The sequence below is a fragment of the Lynx canadensis genome, chromosome C1 (assembly GCF_007474595.2).
Source record: "Lynx canadensis isolate LIC74 chromosome C1, mLynCan4.pri.v2, whole genome shotgun sequence".
Taxonomy (NCBI): domain Eukaryota; kingdom Metazoa; phylum Chordata; class Mammalia; order Carnivora; family Felidae; genus Lynx; species Lynx canadensis.
Genome location: NC_044310.1, coordinates 97,412,418 through 97,430,750, shown reverse-complemented (window position 1 = coordinate 97,430,750; position 18,333 = coordinate 97,412,418). Strand labels below are relative to the sequence as shown.

The window sequence follows — 18,333 nt, the reverse complement described above, 5'->3', positions numbered from 1 at the left end:
ACTTTGAAATCATACTTATTTAAATTTATTTATTTACTTGCTTTTTTATTTTTATTTTTTTAATATATGAAATTTATTGTCAAACTGGTTTCCATACAACACCCAGGGCTCATCCCAACAGGTGCCCCCCTCAATGCGGATCACCCACTTTCCCCTCCCCCCCACCCCCCCATCAACCCTCAGTTTATTCTCAGTATTTTTTTTTTTTCAACGTTTTTATTTATTTTCGGGACAGAGAGAGACAGAGCATGAACGGGGGAGGGGCAGAGAGAGAGGGAGACACAGAATCGGAAACAGGCTCCAGGCTCCGAGCCATCAGCCCAGAGCCTGACGCGGGGCTCGAACTCACGGACCGTGAGATCGTGACCTGGCTGAAGTCGGATGCTTAACCGACTGCGCCACCCAGGCGCCCCTATTCTCAGTATTTAAGAGTCTCTTATGGTTTGCTTCCTTCCCTCTCTAACTTTTTTTCCCCCCTTCTCCTCCCCTCTGGTCTTCTGTTGAGTTTCTTAGGATCCACATATGAGTGAAAACATGGTATCTGTCTTTCTCTGCCTGGCTTATTTCACTTAGCATAACACTCTCCAGTTCCATCCACGTTGCTACAGATGGCCAGATTTCATTCTTTCTCACTGCCAAGTAGTATTCCATTGTATATATAAACCACATCTTTATCCATTCGTCAGTTGATGGAGGCTCTTTCCATAATTTGGCTATTGTTGAAAGTTCTTTAAATTAAAAAAAATTTTTTTAACGTTTATTTACATTTGAGAGAAAGAGATAGAGCATGAGTGGGAGAGGGGCAGAGAGAGAGCGAGACACAGAATTGGAAGCAGGCTCCAGGCTCTAGGCTGTCAGCACGGAGCCTGACGCAGGGCTTGAACTCACTGGCTGTGAGATCATGGCCTTAGCTAAAGTCAGATGCTTAATCAACTGAGCCACCCAGGTGCCCCTGAAATCATACTTACTTAATTTAATTTATTTTACTTTTGTTATGTGTATTCTAATTCCATTTTTGTGAAAGTTTTCAGTACCTTTTTTTTTTTTTTTTTTTTTTAACTCAAGTTCTCTCTTGTTCCTTCCATTAGTTCTGCCTCAGTAGGAGCCAGCCAGCTGTTTCTGATTGTTCACTTTGGTCTCTGTCAAGTTACTGAACCTCCTCGAATGGGATATACTTGTTCTTTGCCTATTCATGAGGATGGCTTCATTTACAGGGTCATACTTGGCGGTGGTGTGGTTATTGGTGAGTGTGAAGCAGTAGACCATGGAAGACATGATAAACTTTGTTTCAGCTGCCCTTTACTGAATGCATTTTCAAACTAAATACCTTATTCCGAAAATATCATAGCCTTACTCTTTACCTGCTTATTAGCTTGTACAGCTGGTATAGGAGTTGTCCCTTTCATGATCCAGTGATTGATTGAGCCTCTCTGCAAAATTCAGGTGGTCTACTAAAGGAAGCAGTGAATAAACAGATACAGTGTACCCAGGCAGCCATCAAATCCTGGGTCTTCATGGTCATGGCTTGAGGCTTTGTTAGGTCTTTTTGGTTTCCTGCCTCCTTCCCCCAATACAAAGAGGGCAATAAATAGCTAGTTGCATGCAGGTTTATTCACACAAACATATGTGTGCATAGACTGAAACTTTTTCTTCTGTGAAGTATACCCACTAAGGAGACTCAATTTCTGTAGATTTGAATTTGAGTACTTGAACTGAAGACCTATCTTGAATTTTCTGTTATATGGCATTGTTTCTACCTGGCTTAGTGAAAATTCAGTCACTTAAGCTAGATATTCAGTACTTTTTGTATAATGAACTAGATAGTAAACACTTTAGGTTTTGTGTCCAAATACTATCTCTGTAGTTTTTACTTTCTTTCATTCTTCTTATTTAAAAGTATAAAATTCTCGAGGTGCCTGGGTGGCTCAGTTGATTAAGCCCTGGACTTCGCCCGGGTCATGATCTCACGGTTTGTGGGTGTGAGCCCTGCGTCAGGCTCTGTGGTGACAGCTCAGAGCCTGGAGCCTGTTTCAGATTCTGTGTCTCCCTCTCTCTCTGCCCCTTTTTGGCTCATGCTCTTTCTCTCCCTCTGAAAAATAAATAGACGTTAAAAAAAGTTTTTAAGTATAAAATTCATTTTTTTTTTAAGTTTATTTATTTTGAGAGAGACAGAGTGCGCACACAAACAGGGTAGTGGCAGAGAGAAGGAGAGATAGAATCCCAAGCTGGATCTGCGCTATCAGCACAAAACCTGACATTGGGGTTGAACTCACAAACTGTGAGATCATGACCTGAACCAAGATCAAAAGTTGGATGCTTAACCAACTGTGCCACCTAGGCACCCCTAAAATTCATTCTTAAGTTACTGGCTAAACTGTCTTGTTATTTCATATTGCCTTTTTCTAATAGCTAGCAGACTATAACTTGCCCATTCACCAGTTAAAAAATGTTATTTTTACATAAGTTTCTGTTAATTTTGAAAATACTTAAAAAATAAAATAAAAACTTTGGTATTTTATTTCAGATAATGCTGAGTATTGTAATTACATTGATATATTTGTTAATGAAATTACTCAATTTTCTGATTATACAAGGTTTTTGGATTTAAAAAATATATATATTTTATTTTACTTTACTTTCAAGTAGGTTCCACATGCAATGTGGAGCTCAAATTCATGACCCCAAGATCAAGAGTTGCATACTGTACTGACTGAACCAACCAGGCGCCCCTACAAGGTTTTTAAGACAGTTTTAAAAATTATTTATTTATTTGTTTTGAGAGTGAAAGAGCAAGCGTGAGTGAAGGTGGGGCAGAAAGAGAAGGAGGAAAAGAGAATCCCAAGCAGGCTCTGTGCTGACAGCGCGGATCGCTCCCACATGGGGCTCGATCCCGTAAACCCTGAGAAAATGACCTGAACTGAAATCAAGAGTCAGACGCTTAACCGACTTGCCACACAGGTGCCCCTACAAGGTTTTTGAATTTTAAAGACTCATATACTTAAGAATTAAGCTTAAATAATACCAAGAAGCTTTATAACATATATGCCTAATGCATTTCTTAAATGTATTATTATTTTTTTAAGTTTTGTTTATTTTGAGAGAGAGAGTGCACCTGTGCGAATGGGAGAGGGACAGAGAGAGAGGGAGAGTGAGAATCCCAAGCAGGCTTCATACTATCAGTGAGGAGCCTGACATGGGTCTCCAACTCATGAACTGTCATGATCTGAGCCAAAATCAAGAGTCAGACACTTAACGGACTGAGCCACCCAGATGCCCTATATTCCATTATGTTTGATAATCAGTGTCCAGTCTTATATGATCGAATGTGTACATACTAGCCATATATCCCCATGATTTCAGCTTAAGCCAGTCTTACATTTGGTTGTAAAATTGACTTGTGGAAATTGCCTGGATATTTACCAGCAAAATTTAAATACATATTACTGTATGGTATTATTTTGTATATGTTAAACCAATTTGTTTATAAATGAATTATTTCTGTTATTTTCTATATAATATCTCCAATTTCACCCTTTATTAAGCAGTTTTCTTCTGCCTTTTTTAGCACCAAATCCTTGTCTTCTCTTCATTGCCAACTTTCTGTAAGAATGGGCAACAAAGTCAACATTCCACATCTCCAACTCCGTTATACTCATAATAAAATCTTTCTGCTATCTCCATTGTGCTAAAATTTTGTAGAAATTTTGTAGAAAAGATCAGTGATCTGTTTCTTCAGAATCTAGTCATTATTTTTTGCCTTCCTTTCAGCAAATATGTAGTATTTCCTAGGCTCCAATTATTGTGTACAGGGAAGGAATGGAGCTGAACAGGAGATAGGTTTAAGATGGAAAGAGGAATTAGCCTTAGGAATGGTTATACCTTTCAAACTTGGAACTCTTGATGTTACCTGATAATATTCTTTCTAGCCTGTTTTTCCTGTTCCCTGGATTATTCTTTCAGCACTCAGCTCACAACACTCTCGCTCTCATCACTTGATCTGGCCTCCCACTTATGTAATTAGAGGCCGTAGGTGCAAATTCTCTTCTCCCTTCTTCACCTGAAAATATATGTGTTTTTTATTCATAATTATTTTCTAAGGGAAAGGAGAGGGGAGTTGATGATTAAAGGTTTGGACTAACCACTCTTGGGTATGGGAAGGAGAAGCTAGGGGTGAATAAAAAGAGTATTGGCTTGGGTGCCTGACTGGCTTAGCAGGTAGAGCATACAACTCTTGATCTCGAGGTAGTGAGTTTAAGCCCCACATTAGGTGTGGGACTTACATTAAAAAAAAAAAAAAAGTGGTCATGCTAGGAGTTAACTGACATTCAGAGATAGAATATAATTTCAAAAGTAAATTAGTACAGTGATGATAAGTTAATCATGAGTGGTTAATAGAAAAAGTAATTGACCCACCCCCCCCCCCAAAAAAAAGAAAAAAGAAAAAGTGGTTGACTCATGTTTGATTCTCATTTATTTCAGTTATACTTGTTTGATTTGTACTGGCTTCCTTTTTTTAGGATTTTATTTTATTAAAAATTTTTAAAAATGTTTATTTCTTTTGAGAGGGAGAAAGTGAGCAAGGGAAGGGCAGAGAGAGAATCCCAAGGAGGCTTTCTGCTAACACGGAGCTCGAACCCACAAACTGTGAGATCATGACTTGAACCTAAACCAAGAGTCTGATGCTTAACTGAGTCACCCGGTGCCCCCAAATTTTATTTTTAAGTAATCTCTACACTCAACGTGGGCCTTGAACTCACAACCCTGAAATCAAGAGTCTTCTGCTCTGCTGACTAAGCCAGCCAGGTGCCCCTTACTAGCCTTTAATGTAAAATGTGCTTCTTGGGATTTGCAGTTGTAAATGTTGAAATCTGTGTCCTAAATCTGTGAACTCCTTTTCTCGTACTTGACCATAAATATTGGTGTATTGAAGGCTACTGTACTCTTTTGATCCTGTTCTCCCTTGGTAATCATAACTGTGCTTCAGATTTTACCTAGTTGTATGCTGATAGTTCTTTCTACATGCTTCAACTACAGAACTGTGCTAGTTAACACAGTCTATCCTAAACTTATTCATTGCATTCTGGCTAAAATTACTTTTCCCTCATTTTGAGTAATTGTGTAATTATCCATGAATTACCCATGCTAGAAGCTTGTGAATCATCTAGAATTTCTAATTTTTCCTTTGCTGTGACTACTACCTCTTCATCATGCAGACATTCGTTAGGCAATTGATACTGCCTCTAATTTATCCTCTATAGTTCTATTATGTTTAGCCTTAATTATTTTGTTACTAATGATCAGCCTTTTAGAGAGCTTCTTTAACATAGGTTTTAAGGGCATGGCTTATAGATTCATATGTTGGGGCTTCAGATCTTACCTACCTCTGCCATTTACATTGTCCTGTGACCTTGAGAGCATTACCTGATTTCTCTGAAGCTCAATTTCCTCACCTTTGAAGTGGGGATAATAATTGATCCTATTTTACAGAAGTGTTATGAGCATTCACCGAACTAATATATAAGAATTTCACACTAAATACCAACTGGTCTTACAGTAAAACTTTGTATTAATGCAAATTTAGATATAATTTGATTATGCTTGTTTTCTGTCCTCAGCACAACCTTCATTCTCAAACGGTCAGATTAAAATTCTTGCTGGGGTGAGGGCAGAAGTACAGGGTAGAGCAAAGTTGGTCTGGGAAACGTAAGACAGGGGATATGTGGTAGCAAAGAGTCCCTATTTCCCCAGTAGTCTTTTTTTTGTGAATCAGTCAGTTTTTGTGAATCGAACAAAAAATGGGGGCAGCCAATAGAGGTACTTAGAATTCCTGCTGATATTTTAGAACAGTTGTTTTAAACAAAATGTCTTTAAACATTTAAACCTTTAAAAAGGTCTTTAGAACACACTTGAACATGGTATCAAACTGCAGTCTTCACTTCAGACACTTGTTATTGGCTAGCTAAGAAAGTGTACACAGTCATATCTGTTTTCAACAACTGGACTGTATTTTATACATTTGAATTTTGATGCCCTCATTTATTTTTGTTAAGGCAAGATTTTACTTTATGTTTTAATTGACATTTTATCACTCAGTTTTCTCTTCATAGTGTATTTAGAATGATTTGTCAAACTGTCGTTTGATTATAATAGAATATATTATTGTAGCTCAGTGTTTTAATTTTATGTTTTTTATCTCCCTAAATTAATATTTACAATTTTAACTCATGCATATTTAGATATCAAAATGTGTATTAATGATTTTGCTAATTATTTTTTGCATCTCACTTCTAAATAGTTTTCCATGGTCTTTTTTTTTTTTTCTTCCCTCTTCAAAGTAAGCTCTATGTCCAATGTGGGCCTCAAACCCCAAGATCAGGAGTTGCATGCTCTAGTGACTGAGCCAGCCAGGCACCCCTAAGTATTTTTCCATGTTCTTAAAGCCGGTAGTAGGTTAAACTGTATAAAATTACCATATTTGCAGGTCATAAGTGGTCTAAAATTGGCGGTTTTATATAGTTGAATTTAATGCTTTATTCTTGTAGCTGAGCAGTATTGTTATATGTCTGAAAATGTAATTTGCTTTTACTCTTGAATAGTTATCAGCATAGATTGTTAAGTTGATTTATTTTCTCTAAAAGCTTTTAAGATACTATTCCTGTTATCTTTTTGTATTGTTTTTTACTAATTAAGTCTGCTGTTGGTCTGATTGTCTTGTAATATTAGCAATTGTTAAGAGTTTTTCCTCCATCTTTGCAATGTTTAGGTGTGGATTTATTTTTATTTATCCTGTTCAGGACTTGTATTGTGGTATGAGGGCTCATTTCTTCAGTTCTGAAATTCTCAGTCATTATCTTCTTTAAATAGCATCTGTACCTCATTTCCTTCATGAACTTCTGGAACTTCAATACATACTGGAGTTTCTCATTCAGTTCTTTAGTTTTCTCAATTTACTTTCTTCTGTAGTTCCTTCTCTCTTTAGCTCTGTGCTGAATTCTGTGTGATTTTTTTTCATATCTGTCTTCTACTTGATTTTCTTTTCCATTCTCTCTTGCTTACTATTTAACTTGTGTTTTGAGTTTATTCGAGTGTATTTTATTTCTCTTTGATTCTTTTTTAGCTCTATTTTCATAGATTCTGTTTGACCCTTTATCGAGGTATTTTACACATATTTTTGAAGTCTTTTTCAGATTGTTTTATTTTCTGTGAGTTAGGTTGTTATTTATTGCTTTATTGTGTTGGCCGACTCACTCTAATAGTATTGGGTTTCTTCATGCATTGTAATTTTATGTATGAGCCTATCTTCACTTGGTGTCCTGTTCCACTTGTGCCTTGGGTTGGGAGGTGTTCTAATGAGATAGTTTTGTGTGTTTGTAAGGTTTCAGAGAAGCTTCATTTTGTTGTTGTTGTTCAGTGAATATGTGAATTCACCTAACTAGGAATCCCAGGGAGAGAAGTAGATACAAGGCAAAGATAATAACTTCTGTTTTATGTACATTTTGTTTAGAGTTGATTAAAGAAGAGGTTCTTTTTTTTTTTAAATTTTTTAATGTTTATTTTTGAGAGACAGAGTGCAAGCAGGGAAGGGGCAGAGAGAGAGGGGGGACACAGAATCTGAAGCAGGCTCCAGGCTCTGAACTGTCAGCACAGAGCCTGATGCGGGGCTCAAACTCAGGAACTGCAAGATCATGACCTGAGCTGAAGTTGGACGCTTAACCGACGCACCCAGGCACCACAAGAAGAGGTTCTAAATAAGAACTTGAACTTAGGGTAGAGAACAGAAGAGAAATGTTGACTTCAGCCCTGAGGAGAATGACCAGTATGTTGGACTGAATTCCTTGGGCTCCTACGCATGGGTGGAGTACAGGCAGTGGTGGTGGGGAAATGCATTTGACGGTACTGGCTGGGGGAATGAAGGGAAGGAAGGGAAGGGACGGAAGGGAAGGGGGGAAGGGAGGGGAAGCCGGGAAGGGAAGGGAAGGGAGGGAAGTGGAAGGGAAGGGAAGGGCAGGGAAGGGACGGGAAGGAAGGGAAGGGAATGGAAGGAAGAGCATAGAAGGAAGAGAAGGAAGAGAGAGAAGAATAGAAGGGAAGCGAGGAAGGGAAGGAAGGGTAGGGAAGGCAGGGAATCAGGCGAAAAGGCAGAGACAGGGGAAGGGAGCGAGCGATGTAGTAGAGCACTGACACTCACCTGCACCGCCTCCCTACACTTAACCGCAATCCCATCCACTCCCCTCCCCTCCCCCTTTTTTCTCTTTTCCCTTTTCCCTTTTTTCTCTTTTCCCTTTTCCCTTTTCCCTTTTCCCTTTTTTCTCTTTTCCCTTTTCCCTTTTCCCTTCTCTTTCTTGGTTCATTTATTTATTTTGAGAGAGAGAGAGAGAGAGAGAGACAGGCAGAGAGGGAGAGACAGAATCCGAGGCCCAAACTCAGGAACTGCAAGATCATGACCTGCGTGAGATTAAGAGTCAGACACTTAACCAACTGAGCCACCCAGTTGCCCCTTCCACTCAATGTTTCTGAAGTCCCAGGAAAACTGGGCCCAAGACATGAAGCAGGGCTGGAGGTTACATCATGAACTTCCCCATAGTCATCCAGCACTAGATAGATTTCCAGTTTAGGATAAAATGTTATAACACAGGAATGGCCAGAAGGAGGAGATGTGTAGGACCACGTATGTGGGAAGGGGTGCCGTGCTTCCCTCTGAGGAAGCTCTGTGCCTTTCCTTTAATCTCGATGAGTTTACTAGTTTCTTGACTTGGCCTTTCTGTGTACTGTGCAGATAGCACAAACTTTGCTTATGTATCTATGTATAAAGCTTATTTGGTATTCTGACTTCTTGTGGGTGACTTCAGAGCTGCGAAAGATTTTATGGTGAGGGCACTCAAAGCCTGCCCCATGGCTTTTTTGAAGGAGTTCAGGTTCACCCCTTAATCATTGTCTTACTTCCTGTTCAAAGTAGTGGTACTTGTAACCCCTGTGTCCCACTTGCATCTGTTGATGCCTGACCACTTGAGCTTTGAGTTCCCTTTTGTTTCTGGCACTACAAAGTTTTGCCCTTTAGGTTGTGGACTCAGTCATACATTTTTCAAAGTACGTTTTAGTTTGTTATATTTTAGCTATTTCTGTGTTTAACCATTTCAGGTGGTGTTTCCATATCTGCCTAGTCATCCATCTTGGATGGAAGTCCACAACAATCAACTTATTAAAACTAAATTCCACCTAATACTGTGGAGATAAGTAATCCTCCTCTGTCTTCCCCATAATTATACATTTTAATAAATTGGCATTTAAAAATAATCTAATAGGCCTGAATGGGCCTCTCAGAACTTGAACTTTGGAGTCATGAAATCAGTTCTAGGGATACTGTGCAGAAAAGTGGTCAGCAACTTTGGCTTTGGATTTTGGGTTTTAGTTTTGTATAATGACCTAAACTCAGCATGACAGTTAGCACTCAGTGATTGAGTTAGGAGCAAGCACACTCATCTGATCTATACTAATTACAAGGGCATACTTATAAACTCAAATGGAAAATGGCTCTCATGTTCAAAGTAAACATTCATATACTTTTTAAGTTTATTGAATAAATAAAAAACAGATAGCAGAAAGATTCCTGGAGAACCTTCAACTCTTGTGTTGGTGGTAAGACAGACACCTTGGCTGCTGGGTAATCGGTCAGGTGTAAGTAGTCAGCCTAGGAATGGGGTTTGCTGATGTCTGCAGACTTGAATTTACTCCCTTCTCTCTCATTGGAACTTCTTTCATGCCTCAAATTTCTTTTTTTTTAATTTATTTAAAAAAAAAATTTTTTTTTTTAACGTTTATTTATTTTTGAGACAGAGAGAGACAGAGCATGAACGGGGGAGGGGCAGAGAGAGAGGGAGACACAGAATCTGAAACAGGCTCCAGGCTCTGAGCCATCAGCACAGAGCCCGATGCGGGGCTCGAACTCACGGACCGCGAGATCGTGACCTGAGCCGAAGTCGGCCACTTAACCGACTGAGCCACCCAGGCGCCCCTCATGCCTCAAATTTCTTTTTTTTTTTTTTTTTTTAATTTTTTTTTTTTCAACTTTTATTTATTTTTGGGACAGAGAGAGACAGAGCATGAACAGGGGAGGGGCAGAGAGAGAGGGAGACACAGAATCGGACGCAGGCTCCAGGCTCCGAGCTATCAGCCCAGAGCCCGATGCGGGGCTCGAACTCACGGACCGCAAGATCGTGACCTGGCTGAAGTCGGACGCTTAACCGACTGCGCCACCCAGGCGCCCCTCAAATTTCTTAATTCCAAGCTTGTCTGAAAATCTTTATGGCAAATAAGAGTCTTTCTGAGATTTATCTCTCTCCACTCCTTGTGTACTCTCGGTTGGGTTTCCTCTGCAGTGTTCATATCCTTTGGCTTCTACATTTCTTGAAATTGCATGTGTATTGATTTGTGTGCTTTGCTACTTCTATCCCCTTAATCTTTTTGGATATATATATTTTTTTTATTAAAATTTTTTTTAGGGGCGCCTGGGTGGCGCAGTCGGTTAAGCGTCCGACTTCAGCCAGGTCACGATCTCGCGGTCCGTGAGTTCGAGCCCCGCGTCGGGCTCTGGGCTGATGGCTCAGAGCCTGGAGCCTGCTTCCGATTCTGTGTCTCCCTCTCTCTCTGCCCCTCCCCCGTTCATGCTCTGTCTCTCTCTGTCCCAAAAATAAATAAAAACGTTGAAAAAAAAAATTAAAAAAAAATTTTTTTTTAATGTTTATTTCTTTTTATTTTTTGAGAGAGAGAAAGACGGAGCATGAGCTGGGGAGGGGCAGAGAGAGAGGGACACAGAGTCCGAAGTAGCTCCAGACTCTGAGCTGTCAGCACAGACCCTGATCTGGGGCTTGAACCCACGAACTGTGGAGATCATGAGCTGAAGTTGGACACTTAACCTACTGAGCCACCCAGGCGCCCCTATATTTTTTATTTTAGGGAGAGAGAGAATGAGTGGGGGAGAGGGGCAGAGGGAGGGAGGGAGAGAGAGAATCTTCAGCAGACTCCACAGTCAGCATGCAGCCCAAAGCGGGGCCCTATCCCACAACCCTGGGTTCATGACTTAAGCCAAAAATCAAGAGTCAGATGCTTAACTGACTGAGCCACCCAAATGCCCCTGTATATTGTTTTTATCTTCCACATTCTTTCATATTATTTTAATGGAGGCTTGGGAAGAGAAATAGATGAATTTTTGTTGTCATAAACTGTGATGTTAGCTTGCCAGATTAAAGTAAAACTTTTAAGAATCTGATAATTATTTTAGTGAGTTCAAAAAAACAGACTTCGGACAAAGTATTCATATACACAGGTATAAGAGATACTTTAATAATGAGTTTTTCTTGGGGCGCCTGGGTGGCGCAGTCGGTTAAGCGTCTGACTTCAGCCAGGTCACGATCTCGCGGTCCGTGAGTTCGAGCCCCGCGTCAGGCTCTGGGCTGATGGCTCAGAGCCTGGAGCCTGTTTCCGATTCTGTGTCTCCCTCTCTCTCTGCCCCTCGCCTGTTCATGCTCTGTCTCTCTCTGTCCCAAAAATAAATAAACGTTGAAAAAAAAAATTAAAAAAAAAATAATGAGTTTTTCTTGCTCAGAACAGAATGTCTCTTCATCATTTGTATCCTTCAACTATATGTATATGTGGACATTTTTCTTTTAAAGTCTCCCCCACCACCGCCATTTGTGAACTTTGCTCTTGCTGTTCTTAGTTTGCATACTGTTTCTTCCTTTCCTAGTTGAGTTTGAGGTCACCCTCAGACCTCACGGTTTACTGGAAGGACTCACAGGATTCAGAAAAACTGTTATTTTCATGGTTGCATTTTATTACAAGGAAAGAGGAAATTAAATTTAGTAAAGGTGCATGGTGTGAAGTTCAGGAGAAAATAGGTACAGGCTTACACATCTCTCCTTTCAGTGGAGTTGTGTGGGAGAAGCTTAGTTTTAGAGTAACTGTGTGTGACAATATGCAGGAATATTGCCAATCTGGAAAGCTTACCTGAGCCCCCATGTCTAGAGTTTTTATTGGGGCATTGTCACAAAGGGGTGGATCCTCCATGGAACCCACATTACCTACTGAGACTCTTGTCACCCTCTGAGGTCATACTGAATATGGCCTCAGGCATACAAAAACAGTCTTATCAGGCACAATATTCCAAGAGTTAGAGGTCATCTCACAGGAGCCATTTGAGGGCCAGTATTAGAGATAGGCTTTCCTTAGGAATGTATAGGATTCGAGGAACCAGGGTCAGCAAAGTAAACTGTCCTGCACACTAGTAACAGAATGAATTTTTCAAGACCATGTATAAGTGTAACCTCTAAAGTGAAAACTTAATTTATTGTAAGTTAGTTGCTCACATATTTTTGCCCCTACAGTTACTTGTACTGTAGTACAAGATAACTTATATACTCTGTTTGTTATATACTCTGTTTCTTGAAAGGTTTGTAATTTATGCTGTCTTAAATGTGGAAATATGTATATCCTTTCTCCCCCTTTCTTTTCACCATGCTGTTTCTTTCTTGGATTTGAAAAATTGTTTTTATGTATTTCCTCTGAGCAGGACCTTTGTATGCACTGTGTGTTACGAGAACTATGTTTTGGTTTCAAATCTATAACTTTGAATTTGTTTAAACAGTGTATATGTCTACTGGGAGACTGATACTCCTACTTTTAGAATGACACTATATTTGTTTCTGTTTTCCATTAGAACTACAATATAAGGTTCTGTAATTTGTGTCCTCCCAACTCTTGGGGACTCTTGTTTACATCCTAGTCTGTGTGTGGTGCTTCCTATAGTTGTGTGTGCTATAAGCTATAAAAATTACATACTAGTCTTGCACCCTTTCTTGAAAGTGAGGATTGTGTTGTTGATGCTGTATCCTCAGTTTTATGGCTGACACATAATTAGTTTGTTGTGTTGACTGTGTTGCTATTTTTTAGTTTTTAACTTTAATTTCCATGTGTTAACCGAGCAGGTTTATTTTTTTCTGATAGATGCTGGAACACTGGCACAGGCACATGTGATCTTTCTTCCCACATGAAAGTGAATGAATTCAAGTAGTTCTGAACCAAGCAGAATTTATAAGATGATGGATCGTGTATTTCTGTTGCTGCTGTAACAAAATTGCCATAAACTTGGTGACTTAAAATAACACACGTTTTAATTTCTTACTATTTTGGAGGCTAAAGTTTAAAATCAGTTTTACTGGGCTACAGTCAAAATATCTGCTGGAGTCAAAGTATCATCAGGTCTGGTTCCTTGCAGAGTCTCTGAGGAGGAGAAAATTCATTTCTTTGCCTTTTTCCACTTACAGTGGCCACTTGTATTTCTTGACTTATTGCTTCATCCCTAAAGCACGTTACTCCGTTCTCTGCTTCTATTACTAGCTACCTTCCACTTGTCTGTACTCTAATCTTATTATTTTTTTTAACGTTTATTCATTTGTGTGTGTGTGTGTGTGTGTGTGTGTGTGTGTGAGAGAGAGAGAGAGAGAGAGAGAGAGAGAGAAGAGCGCGCGCAAGGAGAAGGGAAAAAAAAAGGGAGAGAGAGAGGGAGACACAAAATCCATAGCAGGTTCCAGACTCTGAGCTGTTAGCACAGAGCCTGATGCAAGATTCGAACTCATGAACTGTGAGATCATGACCTGAGCCGAAGTCAGACATTCAACTGACTGAGCCACCCAGGTGCCCCTGTCTCCTTTTTATAAGATCACATTTAGAGTCCATCAAATACTCTGGGACAGCATATTCCCATCTCAAGAGTCTTAATTTAATCATATCTACAAAGTCACCTTTGCTGTATAAAGTGATAGGACACATTCCAAGGATTAAGATCTGGATATCTTTGGGAGCCATTATTCGGCCAACACATATTATAATAAAGCACTTTAGATTTTTTTTTTTTGTATATTAATGTTTGTTTTCTCATGCTAAATAGTATGTCATTTTCCCCCAATGGAATAACTCAGTAGATTATTTTACTCAGCTCTTAATATTCATTTCTTTGGTCTTGTCTGTGACATACGTGAATGCTTTTCATATGGGCATCATGCACAATTTCTTTATTTTTTCCTGAAGAATATTTTCTAATGTTGTTGTCTTGTGTCGTAGTTGGTGTAATACGGTGCCCAGTATGCCGCCAAGAATGCAGACAGATAGACCTTGTGGATAATTATTTTGTGAAAGATACATCTGAAGCTCCTAGCAGTTCTGATGAGAAATCAGAACAGGTATGCTTCTTAATATTTCTTTATATTCTTACCTTGATACTGAAATGTAAATTGTGAGAAACATATGTTCGGATAGTTATGTGATTTAGGGTACTTCAGCTATAGTTAAATAAATGATCCTTATTCTGTTCTGTACCCTTCTACCTAATTAAATGAGATGAAAAGTCTTTACTTATATATATATTTTTTTGTGTTCTGAGACTTAAATTTACTCATGTGAATGTTTGATATGGAAGGAAAAGGATTTTATTGGAGATAAATGGATAACAAAATATTTAGTGTATTTGAGAGCAAGTCACAGTTTTTATTTTGTGGATTTATATCTTGTAAATTTGATGTAGATTAGTATTTATTTCCACTTTTAGGTATGTACTAGTTGTGAAGACAATGCAAGTGCAGTTGGCTTTTGTGTAGAATGTGGAGAGTGGCTGTGTAAGACATGTATTGAAGCACATCAGAGAGTAAAATTCACTAAAGATCACTTGATCAGGAAGAAAGAAGATGTCTCAGGTAAGAATAGAAGCAGTTTTAATGATTGATCTACCATTAATCTTCCTCTTTTACCTCAGCATTTCTACTTATTCTTTATATGCTTTGGACATAAATATTAATAAGAATTTAGAACGTGAGATACAATTTTTGTTTAGTTTAAAAATATATGTTTTATTTTACTACAGAGTCTGTTGGAGCATCTGGTCAGCGCCCTGTTTTCTGCCCTGTACATAAACAAGAACAGTTGAAACTTTTCTGTGAAACATGTGATAGATTGACATGTAGAGACTGTCAGCTATTGGAACACAAAGAACATAGGTACAGAAGTCATCATTGTTTAACAAGAAATACTATAAAAATGTTTTATGAAATTATTACTCTTAAATATTTATTTTATAATTTTGTCAGCATTGTATTCTCAATTTCACACAATTTCTTAAAGCAGATATGTGTTTGATTAATTATTTAATGGTTTCCACATTCATATCTAATTACCTTATGAATATCTGTTAAAAATGTATCATGACATTTGGGTTTGCAAGAAAGGAATTGCATTATTTCTTTTATTTGCTTTGCCTCTGGTTCAGATCAGCTTTCTTCAAGTAGACTGTGGTTTTTAGGCTCTGGGCTGTAATCTTAAAAGGTAATCTTCCTGTGGGTATGGCCAGCTGATACACATTTTAACATCAAAGGATAATTATACTGATTTCATGTTAGATATAAATCCCTTAGTTTTCTGCAAATTGCTTAAGTATCTAAGTAAGCATAGTTACTAATTCTTTAATACATAATTTTCTATTTCAACCCTGTTATACCCTCAGAATTCAATAGTATTCACTTACAACCAGTCTATTAGATTTGAACTATTCTAGAAATGTACTGAAATTCTAGCCAGGAGTATAACAGTCCTCCAGCAAATTTCCCAGTTTCTATTAAATTGTATTATCATTTAAAAGATGGTCTTGGGGCGCCTGGGTGGCGCAGTCGGCTAAGCGTCCGACTTCAGTTCAGGTCATGATCTCGCGGTTTGTGAGTTCGAGCCCCGCATCAGGCTCTGTGCTGACAGCTCGGAGCCTGGAGCCTGCTTCAGATTCTGTGTCTCCCTCTCTCTCTGCCCCTCCCCCGTTCATGCTCTCTCTCTCTCTGTCCCAAAAATAAATAAACGTTGAAAAAAAAAATTAAAAAAAAAAAAAAAAAAAAAGATGGTCTTGATTACCATAGTCCAGCATTTTCTTTCTTTCTTTCCTTCCCCCCCCCCTTTTTTTTTAACTTTACTGATTTTGAGAGAGAGAGAGAGAGAGAGAGAGAGAGAGTATGAGAGTATGAGTTGAGGAGGAACAGAGAGAGAGGGAGAGAGAGAAACCCAAGCAGACCCTACACTGTCAGCGCAAGCCCAATGTGGGGCTCTAACTCACAGACCATGAGATCATGACCTGAGCTAAAGTCAGACATTTAACCAACTGAGCTACCCAGGTGCCCTAGTCCAGCCTTTTCTAAAGTGTTCTTCTTATAACACTTCTGCTAATTTGATAGAAATAGGTTTTATGAATCTCCTGCCAAAAAAGGGTAGCTTAAGTTGGATTAACCACATTGAAATGTGTTTCTTAACTGTAGGATATCTTAGTGCTTTTAATTCCTTGGGTTCATTGGAATTCATTAGAATCCTCTTACAGAGGGAATATATTAATCTTAATAGCTAACAATTACTGCATCTGTAGTTTGTGTGAGGCACTTTTCAAAATGCTGCATGTTTGTTTGTGTACCCATACCAACTACCCATGAAGTGTTGGTACTGGCATGGCAACTGTTTTAAAGGTGAGGGAGCCTGCTTACAGAAAGCTTCAGTAATCTGTACAGGGTGTCGCCATAGGGGATAGAGCCTGGGTTTGAACACAGGCAGTTGGATCTGTTTTCAGTCCATATGCTCATTTTCTTCCATATGGTATATAGAATATAGTCACAGTATATGGAATCTCTCACACTTGACCACAGGTAAAAAATAATGATCTTTGTTCTTTTTTAAGGCATCATTCATTGTTATACAGGACATTTGTGTAGAATTGCTTCTTTAAATCTTTATATCCTTAATTTGTCCCCAAATTTCATCTTACCTGTAGGTTGGGTAATGCTTCACTTGGAGTGGCTAATCTTGTGGATGCCTTCACCTCAGGGCCAAATTTTACTATTGTTTGTTTTGTAATAATCTCAGTAAGACATTAGATTACCATTCTCACAGCTGCAGTCAGATCTTTGAGCTCTTGGGTTACTTAGGGCTTTTCAAATTGTTGGTGAGAAGAAAAAAGAGAAGGAAGATGGCATCCATTTTCACAAGAAAGAATAGCTTCAATGGTCTCTTCTTCAGAGTTTAACCCTGGCTGGTCCTTCTTTTTCCCTCATCATTTTCCTTTGCCACTTATTTTCAAGTGCTAATTATCTCTTGAATGTTTGCTCCCTTTTCTTTAGTTCACACTCTGTATGTTTTCCAGGATAGGCTATTACAGAACTCTTGTCATTGGACTTAAGACCCTAGGTTCCTGTTACTGGCAACACACGTAGAGTTGGTCTCTCAGCTCTGAGTTTTACCTTGTCACATTCACTGTGTCCACATTGCTGCCAGGATTATTTTGCTAAAATAGAGTCCCTCCCTACCCTTCAACCCATTTTATTTTTTAATTTTTTTTAAAAGATTTTATTTTTATGTAATCTCTATACCCAACGTGGGGCTCGAACTCACAACCCCAAGATCAAGAGTCATTACCAACTGAGCCATTCACCCCCCCCCCTTTTTTTTTAAATGTTTGATGTTTATTTATTTTTGAAGGAGATAGAGGCACAGCATGAGTGGGGAAAGCAGAGAGAGAGAGAGAGAGAGAGAGAGACAGAGACAGAGAGAGAGAGAGAGAGAGAGAGACAGAGACAGAATCCGAGGCAGGCTTTAGGCCCCGAGCTGTCAGCCATGAACTGTGAGATCATGACCTGAGCTGAAGTCGGATGCTCAACTGACTGAGTCACCCAGGCCCCCCCCCCCCCCCCCCCCCCCCACACGCCCAGGCACTCTCTACTCTCTTATAGCACTCTCACCCCCTTTTTAAAAACACCCTTTAGTGGCCCCCCATAACTAAAGTTTCAAGTGTTCAATATAGCTTACAGTATTGAGTCATTCTAGAGTCTTTTCATCATCTGTACAAAGTTAGGAGACCTGCCTGTACAAAGTTAGGTAGCCCGCAAGACTACCTTTACTTTTGACATCAACTGCAGATTGCAGTAAGAACTCTAAAGGGAAAAGAGCGTGCAGTTCAGCTCATTGATAGGATTTGTCATTACCATCTTCAATTAGAGTTGTAGCCTTCTTTTTAAAAAAAAATTTCTTTTAAATGTTTTATTTATTTTTGAGACAGAGAGAGACAGAGCATGAGCAGGGGAGGGGCAGAGAGAGAGGGAGACACAGAATCTGAAGCAGGCTCCAGGCTCCGAGCTGTCAGCACAGAGCCTGATGCGGGGCTCGAACTCACAAACCGCGAGATCATGACCTGAACTGAAGTCGGAAGCCCAACTGACCGAGCCACCCAGATGCCCCTAGAGTGATAGCCTTCTAAACAAGATGCTG

General features: G+C 39.2%; 1 protein-coding gene across 2 annotated transcripts in view; it reads left to right on the top strand.

Annotated features, from left to right (window-relative positions):
- Positions 1 to 18,333, top strand: part of TRIM33 (tripartite motif containing 33) — a 129,758-nt gene that overhangs the window by 46,827 nt on the left and 64,598 nt on the right. For both annotated transcript variants that reach the window (XM_030327556.1, XM_030327555.1), the window contains exons 2-4: positions 14,116 to 14,234; positions 14,600 to 14,744; positions 14,912 to 15,044. In XM_030327556.1, coding sequence (XP_030183416.1) covers positions 14,116 to 14,234; positions 14,600 to 14,744; positions 14,912 to 15,044 — 397 coding nt within the window. The remainder of the gene's footprint in view (positions 1 to 14,115; positions 14,235 to 14,599; positions 14,745 to 14,911; positions 15,045 to 18,333) is intronic.